This window comes from Nannospalax galili, unplaced genomic scaffold (genome assembly GCF_000622305.1).
Source record: "Nannospalax galili isolate Female #2095 unplaced genomic scaffold, S.galili_v1.0 scaffold236, whole genome shotgun sequence".
NCBI classification, from domain to species: domain Eukaryota; kingdom Metazoa; phylum Chordata; class Mammalia; order Rodentia; family Spalacidae; genus Nannospalax; species Nannospalax galili.
In genome coordinates, this window is record NW_008338710.1 from 2,604,513 (window position 1) to 2,615,033 (window position 10,521).

General features: G+C 39.5%; 1 protein-coding gene across 4 annotated transcripts in view; it reads left to right on the forward strand.

Annotated features, from left to right (window-relative positions):
* Klhl5 (kelch like family member 5) overlaps positions 1–8,287 on the forward strand; it is an 82,051-nt gene extending 73,764 nt beyond the window's left edge. For 3 of the 4 annotated variants that reach the window (XM_029563574.1, XM_008833226.3, XM_008833227.3), the window contains 3 exons: positions 1,816–2,028; positions 3,279–3,450; positions 7,071–8,221. In XM_029563574.1, coding sequence (XP_029419434.1) covers positions 1,816–2,028; positions 3,279–3,450; positions 7,071–7,127 — 442 coding nt within the window. In that variant the 3' untranslated portion in view covers positions 7,128–8,221. Of the gene's footprint in view, positions 1–1,815; positions 2,029–3,278; positions 3,451–7,070 lie in introns of all 4 variants that reach the window. The other variant, XM_017798194.2, reaches the window with a different exon arrangement.
* Positions 8,288–10,521: the final 2,234 nt, after the last annotated feature.

A 10,521-nucleotide genomic window follows, 5' to 3' on the forward strand; every position in this document is an offset into this window, starting at 1 on the left:
GCTTTCATAGCTTGAATTGATAAGTCAGCTGTAATTCTGATGGGCTTCCCTGTGTATGTGACTTGTTTTTCTTTTGCTGCTTTCAATATTCTCTCTTTGTTCTGTACATTTAGTGTTTTTACTATGATATATCATGGGGAGTTTCTTTTCTGATCTTATTTGGTGTTCTATGTGCTTCCTGTATTTGTATGGGGATGTCTTTCCTTAATTTTGGGGAATTCTCTTCTAAAATCCTGTTTAAGATCTTGTCAACACCATTAACCTGAAATTCTTCTCCTTCCTCTATTCCTATGATCCATAGATTTGGTCTTTTCATGGTGTCCCACATCTCTTGCATATTCCATTCCTGTGTTTTTAAATTTTTTTCCATACTCTTTGCTTGAGTGGTCCAGTTCTTCAACTTTATCCTCCAGTGTTGATATTCTGTTTTCCATTTCATTCATGCTAGAGGTGAGGCTTTCCCCTGTTGTTTCAAGTTGACTTACTGACTTTTGCACTTCATTCTTCATTTCTGCCTGCGTTTTCTTCAATGTTTATCTCTTCTGTGAATTCATTCAGAAATGTATCCCTATCTTCTTTTAGCTCTTTGATTCATTTGTTCATGTGTTCTTTAAATGCATTGAATTCCTTGATCATGTTTATGAGTGTTCTTTTAAATTCAGTGTCCTGGGTTATTTCCATGGGGTTCTCCTTGTAGAACTCTTCTACAGGATTGGTGGGCTCATAGTGTTTTGGCTTTCCATTTCATTGTCTTTTGCTGTGATTTTGGCATGTGAATTTCTTTTGTTGTTTGTGATTCTGATATTAAAATTAATTTTAAGTTTGCTTCTGTTTGCATTATTGGTGTGCTTTGGTCGTTTTCTTACTGGTTATATAAAGCTGGTTGGTCCAGGTTTCAGGTTCTCTCAGGTTTTATTTTGGCAGGAACTGTTGGCTTAGGCTTCAGATCAGCTATTCAGGGGTACCCACAGAAGCCCAATTCAGGTTCCTGTCAGGTACACTCAGGCTTCCTTCACCATGTGGAGGCAGAATCCAAGGTCTCTCAGGCCTATGTAAACCCCATGTGTATTGTAAACCCTGTGCCAGAGGGAGGGCAGAGGGGGGCCAGAGCTCAACACTCTCTGGTGGTCTGCTGAGATCCCAGCCCTACCAAAGCCAGATCTGCCTTGGGGTCTTTGCAGGGGCCTCACAAAATCCCAGGAACGGGGATGGTATGGCGCAATTAGGGGAAGCTTACCACCATGTGGAGGCAGGATGTGAGGGTTTCAGGCCCTCTGGTAGTTGGAGGCCAGAGGGAGGCCAGAACCCCACACTCTCTGGCGGTCTGCTGAGCTCCAAGCAACTACCCTGATGGAGGTCTGAACCACCCTCTCAGGCTGTCCGCTAGGATCTCAGCCTTACCCTACCAAAGCCAGATCTGCTGTGGGGCCTTGGGAGGGGCCTCACAAAATCCCAGGTAGGGGGATGGTATGGCCCAATTAGGGGAAGCTCACCACCACGTGGAGGCAGGATCCAGGGACTGTCAGGCCGTCCCCTGGGTTCTCAGTCCCTCTGGTAGTTGGACACCAGAGGGAGGCCAGAACCCCACACTCTAGAGGTCTGCTGAGCTCCGAGCAGCTACCCCAATGGAGGTCCAAACCACCCTCTTCATGTGTGTCATTTAATTATTGGCATAACTGCATAATGACACATAACTTCAAAAGTGCCATTGATGGCACCTTAAATTCAATGAACTGTCATAGGAATAGCCTCTTTGTGATAAGCCTGATGACAGCACTGTTTCCTATTTGTCATTTCACTTGTTCTTTTTTATAGACTTTATGCAGTTGGTGGTCGTGATGGAAGTTCTTGTCTCAAATCAGTAGAATGCTTTGATCCTCATACTAATAAATGGACGCCGTGTGCCCAGATGTCAAAAAGGAGAGGTGGCGTAGGAGTAACAACCTGGAATGGACTGCTGTATGCTATTGGAGGACACGATGCTCCTGCATCCAACCTGACTTCCAGACTCTCGGATTGTGTGGAAAGGTAACTTCCTGTGAAAGAAAACTAAGAGCAAACAAACAAAGTCAAGTTTCTGACACTTCCAGACAAATTAATAACCCCCTATCAAGCATCCATCACATTCAGTGTGGTTTCTGAGGAGCTCTGTGAGCATAGATTGTCTGCTCCAGCTATCTCTCCATCTGTCTCCCAACTGCCTTCTTGGATCCTTGTCTCATATGGTACCTGCTTACTCAAACTTTACCTTAGGACCGAACATGTAATGCATCAGTTGAGGCCTACAACAAGCATTTATCAGTTACCTATTTGTACTGGAGAAGCACCTTGTCAGAAAAGTAAAGGAGCTTGATGAATCTCAGAAAGAATGAGTTAGGGGCTGGAACCTAAATAAGAAGTGAAAAAGGCCGTGCATGGTGGTATGCACCTTTAATCTCAGCCCTTGGGATGCAAAGGCACGTGGATCTCTGCAAGATCAAGGCCACCCTGGTTCATATCGTGACTTCCAAGCCAGTTGTGACTAGGGAGACTAGGAAACCTTGTCAAAAAACAATGAACAAAAAAAAAGTGAAAAGAATGGAGCCATCTTGGCCCATTTTGATATCAAATGAAATAAATAATGTAAAATGGATAAATGCTATGACAGCCTTGCCAAGCCATCCATACTGGGTATGAGAAACTCAAGTGTTAGGGCAGGTCGAGTGAAGAGGAAGATGTGGCTGGTAAGCCAAGCTTCCATCTCATGTGTTCAGTCTAGTTTACAGAATAGAGATAATGGAATGCATCTTAGAGGAAAAACCAGTAGACTCGTGTGAACACTCCAGAAGAGAAAAGCATGTCATTCATACGGGAAATAGAAGAGACCAGAGAACAGAGTGATGGGGAATGGCAGAGAAGGAGGCAGGGTGGTGTCAGGATCACATGGTGTCTTGAGGCATTAGTGAAGATTTTAGATTTTAAGGAGGAGTAGGAAGTCAATGAGTGCCAAAAAGAGAGAGCTGATCATATTTCTTAAGATTAGATTCATTCACTTAGTAAGTTATAAATGACAAAAAGGGTAAAAATTAAAGTCAAGTTTTGTTAATGGTACTGAGAAGTCTCTGGAATAATAGTCAGACCTGGGTGTTGTTTTCAGAAAGCAGTTAAGTCACACCTGCATTTCAATATGTTTTATTAACATCACAACTAAGATAGAAGATAGACTTGAAGGACAAAGCTGTTTTTACATAAAATTCTTCAAGAACAGTGACAGCTCCAGTTGTAAAATTTTCTTTCAGATATGATCCCAAAACAGATATGTGGACTGCGGTGGCTTCCATGAGCATCAGCAGAGATGCGGTAGGGGTCTGTTTGCTTGGCGACAAGTTGTATGCTGTAGGGGGGTATGATGGACAGACCTACCTGAATACAGTGGAGGCTTATGATCCCCAGACAAATGAATGGACCCAGGTAAGACATTTCATTTTTCATTATCACACTTACCCTCTTATTGTGCAAACTGTTCTTTTGATAAGGAAGAACCTCTCAACTTTATCCAATATTGGCATATATCACACATGTGATAAAGTCACTAAATATGAAAAACCAAGAGGCAGTGTTTATAACAAAATCCCAACTCCTTTGAAATGTAAAATAATATTCAGAAAAATTGTTAATTGATCTGCCACTTGTTTGATGAAATATTCTAGCGTTGGTAATATTGATAGGACCACAGGAGGGCTGTTCCCAAAGAGCAGGAAAAACTGTACAAAATAAGCAGAGCAGCAGCCAGAAAATGGGAGCAGTTTATCCAGACCTGAGCAATACATTTTAAATATTCACGTCACTGAAATTTGCAAATCCCTGAAATTTGGGAGCAGGTTAAATTTCTGGTCATAGTCTAATAAAGATGGCAACCCTAAATTACATTAATAAGTGAGAAATTTGACCTGGTAAGCTTACTAACAAAAGGAATCTAACTACATCTCTTTCTGGGAAGGCCCCATGTTTTGGGGAAAGCATGGTAGCAGAAATCTGAGGCAGTGGGTCACATTATCTGCAGTCAGGAAGTGGAGAGCAGTGTACACTGATGTTCCCTTTCTCCTTTTTAATTGAGTCCAGGACCCCAACCTGTGGGATGGTGCCATCCATATTCAGGGTAGGTCTTCCCTCCTAATTAAACCTCTAGAAATGTCCTCAAAGACACATTCAGAGATTGTTTCCTAGGTGTTTCTAAACTCCAGTCAAGTTGACAATGAAGATTAATTAATCATCAGACCCAGCTTGGTGAAAGATGACAGTCTTCATCCAGAAAGGAGTATTTTAAGTGAAAAAAAAAAGAGTAAAATAAATGTACTTAAGATGATATATCTTGGATCTTATATCTTCAGTAAATTAGATGGCTCAGTGGAAGAAGAGACAACATTGAGGACTTGAATTAGAACAAGATTTCTTTAAATACTGTATCATTAATTAGTGTCAACCTTCCACCATGCCAGAAACAGATAAGAATGACAGTCATGGAGCCCAAAGAGAGGTTCAAGACACTCTCTCAGAGGTGTATTTAATTTAAGCCTTAGGCTGTTATAGGAAATTGCTGGCTAGTGTTTAAGACTACTTATAGATAATTAATATGCTATGCTAAATCACTCAGAATCAAAATCAATAATCTGTGGCCACACAGCTGTCTGGTTCAGATGCCACTGCCTCTATTGCTTTTTGAAAGCACCTAAAAAATGTGAACTTAGAACCATAGTACCTGAAAAAGAAATGCTTTCCTTTTAATGTTTTGACAAATGGATAAGAGAGGACATTTATAGAGAGGCTGAAACAAGACTGCAAAGCCTTAAGCCACTATCCACCCCAGCATTATCCCAAAGCAGAAGGTAATTGCATTATATTTAATAAGTTGACTGAGTTAAACTGTCTAGCTGGTTGTTGTGGCACCAATTCACACTGTAGACTTAGAGTCTTGAGGAAAGCTGCTAATTACAAACGACTTTTTTTTATTTAAATGACTTAGAGGTTATCACTTCTGTAGTTCTATAAATAGATGTGGTTTAAAAGAGATTACTTCATTACTCAAGGAGTTACAACTGTGATCCAAGCAACTGATTCTGAGCCAGATATGGGTTGGCATAAACTTGTAATCCCAATACTTGGGAGGCTGAGAAAGGAGCATTTTAGACTAGCCTGGGAAAAAGCAAACTGGTGGCTGGAGAGATGGCTCAGCAGTTAAGAGCAGGTATTACTTTTGCAGAGGACTCATGTTCAGTTCCTAGTACCCACATTGGGCACCTCACACCACCTGTAACTCCAGTTCTAGGAGCTCTAACACCCTCTTCTGAACTCCACAGGACTTGCACTCACATGCACATACATACACTCACGCACACACACACACGCACGCACACACACACACACACAATTTAAGGTAACTTTTCAAGGGGGGCTGGAGAGATGGCTCAGTGGTTGAGAGCACTGGCTCCTCTTGCAGAGGACCTGGTTTCAGTTATCATCACCCACCTGGCAGCTAACAACCATCTGTTACTCCAGATCCATAAGATCTGACGCCCTCTTCTGACCTCAACAGGCATTGCATACATGTGCAGGCAAACACCCATGCACATAAAAAAGTAAAAATAACTAAATCAAAACTGTCTTCAGCTAATGAGATTGAAAATAAGAATTTTCCCATAATTGAAGTATAATCCATTCTTAAAAACCACTCATGGAAGGGGTTCCAACTGATTAGGAAGTCATTGTGATATTGGGGATTTAACAGAAACTCTCACATACCCTAAGATGTCACTACAAAGCAACTTTCTTAATATTTTGCATTAGTCAACCCCATCCCCAAAATCTTAACTCTATCTCCCCTGGGTCAAATACATAGATTCTTACTGTGTTGCAAGTAATTCAAAAACCATTTTGTCCACACTTGTTTCAAGAGCATTGTTTTAGACATTAAGTGAAAGATTTAAGAATTGGTCCTTATTCATAAATAAAGACCATATTCTTTCCTCTTGCACCAGCCGCACACCTCCATCTCACTACCACACATCTTATTCACCAAGTTTGTTTCTACTCCTAGGGCATTAGATGACCAATGTCTGTTGTTTATTAACTATGCTAAAAAGTATTCTAATGAGTTTCAAGTTAGTAACCCTGCACATAGAAGGCATTCAACACATATGAGAAGTGGTTCTTTTGGAGTAAACAGATCCCCAGGTGTCCTAGTTTTATTTCTGTTGCTGTAATAAAAATACTCTGTCAGAAAAAAAAAGAAACTTGGGGGAGAAAGGGGTTTATTTTAGCTTATAATTTCAAGTTACAGTCCATCCATTCAAGGAAGTCATAAGGGCAGGAACTGAAAACAGCTGATCACATGACATCCACAGTTAAAGCAGAGAGAATGAGTGTACACAAGGCCACGTTCAGCTCAGTTTCTCCACTTAGACAGTCCAGAACACAACCCAAGGAAAGGTGCTGCCCACTTTTAGGCTGGGTCTTCCTACACCAATTAGGGTAATCAAGACAATCCTCCACAGGCCTGTCCACAGACCAACCTGATATAGGAAATACCTCATTGGTATTTTCTTCCCAGGTGTTAAGCTGACTATTGAAAGCAGCCATCACACCTGACATGCCTATAGACTTTTTGTGCACTGTCTCTAAGGCTGTTAGAAAGAAACTCTGTGCTTAATACTTGATCATTTCTCCACATTACTCAAACTTTCTTTAGGTGGTGAGCATTTTTTCCATACTCATCTTGTAAACAATTCTGACCAAGCTACAGAATTTCATGTAGACTAATTACTGAGGTTTTTTTCTTTTAAGACACCTTTAAAGAAGAGAGAAAAGTATATAATCATGCCATGCACCCAAAACAATTTAGTCTGAAACTGAAATTGAGGAAGGGAAGGGAAGAGGGGAAGGGGGAGGGGAGGAAAGGACCAAGGCAGCAGTAGGGCTGGGGCATCAGGCCTTTGCTAACAAATACAGACTATTTCAGCATTACACTGATGGGTATAGTATTATCCACATTTTTCTCCAAATCCAACACTTAACCTCTTTTGTTTCTTTTTCAGGCTGCTCCACTGTGTCTAGGAAGAGCTGGAACTTGTGTTGTGACTGTGAAATTATAACTTAATTCTTTGTTTTCTAAATGAAGATATCCTCTTCTTTATGAATATAGTACAATTCTACCAGTGGATACATTTTTAGTGAAAGTGCAATTCCACATTCCTAGGCACAACGTGCCTTGTTTCAAAATAAAGATGTTGAAACAAGAGAGGAAGGAATGGATGGTCCAGGTTTAGAGACTTCGTCTCTTAGTACATCAAAACTGTGCCTGGTGGATTGGGAACATACCTTCTTGATTTAAAATATGAAGACAAATGCACTGTTCTAGAGCAATCCAGTGTTGACTGGGAAATTCATCTATTCGTAGTCAGACACATTTTACTCACATTGTCCAATTTATTACAGTACAAGTGTATAAACTTCTAAGATACTATTTTGGAAGTATCATACATGAGCTTCAGTAATTTTTTTGAAAATCACTATTTTAATGACATACTAAAGATGGTACTGTCTAGTTTTTTTCAGGAACAACTACATTATATGTCTAGTTGTGAATCTTATTACTAAAATTGGTTTATCCCAATGAATGAAGAGAAACACTAAGGCATTAAAACAAGACTGACCAAATAAAAATTTGGTAGGATCTTTGGGTCCAGCTTATATTCATTCCATTACCTCCAGATTCTCCAAGAACTACATGTGATCGTCTACAATTGAAACTAAAGCAGAATGCTTTACACTAAATTTAACATATGCAAATTTATGTAGAGAAAATAAATATTATATAATATATAATGTTCTTTTGCTTAACTAGTATTTTGTTATATGCATTTATTTTCTTTTATATTACAAAGGATTATTTGATTTTAGTCTTTGATACTGACACACTTGTTCGGATATTCTTTTGTTCTGAAGTCTGTGTTTTCATCTCCTGCCTTGTTTCTTACATTTTGCCAGTTAGTAACCCATTGTGTTTATAATCAAAAAATGTGGGGGAATGGGCTAATTGAATGTTTGAGAAAATAAGTTTAAAGTGTTTGTTACTCAAAATTTTGTACATTTGTAAACTCTAATTACATATGTGAATGTTAACACTCTAAGTGAATTGTTTATTGTTTGTAAAAATGCCCTGAGCAATAACATTTTGTGAAATTTCCTATACGGTATAAGTCATTAACTTAATCTAAAATGAGTATAAACTAAAATTCCATCTTTCAAAGTACATTGCTATGGTTATTGTATTATTATTTTATATTAGAATAGCCTTTATTTTAGTTGTTTTCTTAAGAAGTCATACACAATCCCTCCTTGAACTGATCTTGAATGCATTTGAAATGTTTCCACCTTGGAATCCAATAAATTGACTACCTGGATTCCCACATCAAATCCTAATAGACAGTTTTTTTTTTCCTTAGTCCTTTTTGTTGTTGTTGTTTTTGGTCTTTTTGAGACAGAGTTTCCCTGTAGCCCCAGCTAACCTGGAACTCACTGTGTAGACCAGGCTGGCCTTGAACTCACAGAGATCTGCCTGCCTCTGCCTCCCAACTGCTGGGATTAGAGGCATATGCCACCACACCCAGCCTTTCCTTAGTCCTTTGACTAGTGTGACAGTGGTTTGTCATGTACTAATATTTCTTATGCTACTTAGATGATGGGTAGAAATTCGGTTATTTCCTGGGGAGAGGTCAGCTGTGGTAGATTTCTGTATCTCGGAGAAGGATTTCAGTAATGAAATCCTTGGTGCAGTCTTGCCTCCCTGAGGACGTCATTCCTTGGAGCACTGATTAGGCGTTCTAGTTCTGAGCCACAGTGGAGACCAGGCTAGCATTTAAATAAAGGAACCAGTTCTCTCTACACATCACCTTCCTCTATGTGTTACCTATACTTGTTAAGGTCCTTCTAATGCACTTGGCTAGTAATAGCACTTGCTTTTCTGGATACTGTTAGAGAAACCAATTTCTATTCAGATAATGAGGCATTTTCCTAGAGGCCCAGGGTCTTCAAAATCTAGGGAAACTATGGCTCTTCTTTGTATTACAGCCTGTTCATCAAGATGCCCAGATGCTGTTTTAATCACAATTAATAACCACATTTTGAAAAATAATACTTGCTAATAACTATCCAATGCTTATTATGAACTAAGGGTTTTTCTTTTTTTTTTCATTAATGCACTTAATTCTTTTTTTTTTAAGTCTTTTTGAAACAGGGTCTCCCTGTAGCCCCAGCTGGCCTGGAACTCACTGTGTAGACCAGGTTGGCCTTGAGCTCACAGAGATCTGCCTGCTTCTGCCTCCCAAGTGCTGGGACTACAGGCATGCGCCACCACACCTGGCTTTATGCACTTAATTCTTAATCTTTAAAACAACCATTATTATTATTATTATTGGTTTTTTATTATTTTTATTTTATGTATATGACTGTATTGCCTGCATGTATGTAAGTGCACCCATGTCATGCAATTCCCACTGAGGTCAGAAGAGGGTATCGGATCCCCTGGAACTGGAGTTACTGATGGTGGTTAGCTGCCATGTGAGTGCTGGGAATTGAACCTGGGTCCTCTGCAAGAGTAACCAGTGCTCTTAACCCCTGAGCCATCTCTTCAGCCCCTATTTTTGTTTTTTTAAGCAGGGTTTCATGTAGCCTAGGCTGGTCTTGAACTCACTCACCACTGAGGATGGCCTTGAACTCCTGATCCTCTTGCCTCTACCTCCCGAAAGCTTAGATTACAGGAATGTGCAACCACAGCTGGCTCACAACCTCATGAGGTGGACTTGATTATTATACTCTTTATTATAGTTAAGGAATTGAGGCACAGAGAGGTTCACCCAAGATTATATAGCAAGTTAGTGGAAGAGTAGGGATTCAAGTACAGACCGTCTGACAGAAGTCTTCATACTTAACATTCTGCCTCAAGTTAAAAAGAAAAGGAGGTTTCATTTTATGTGAGGAATCATTTATTTTCATAAAATGAACAATTAAGAGGGTTTATGCTCTTTAGGAATAAAATTTATACTAATACCCATCAAAAAATTAAAATTTCTTAGTACTGATGAAAAACTTTTATTTCTATCTCATAGAATTTTACATATATTTTTTTAGGAAAGTAAATGCATAAAGCATGACATTTCAAATGTATATTTTAAATTTTATTTATTTTATGTGTATGAGTGTTTTGCCTGCATGTATGTAAGTACACCCATGTTGTGCAATGTCCACAGAAAAAGAGAGTGTTAGATCCCTTGGAACTGGGTTACAAACGGTTGTTAGGTGCCACGCGGGTGCTGGGAACCAAACCTGAGTCCTCTGGAAGAACAGCCAGTGCTCTTAACAACTGAGCCATCTCTCCAGCCCTTGATGCAATTCTTTTAGAAAGTTGTAAGACATTAGTTATTAAAGTTAAATATAGGCCTGTTCTGTGGCATGGTATTTCTAGTATTGGGTATCTGCCCAAGAGAA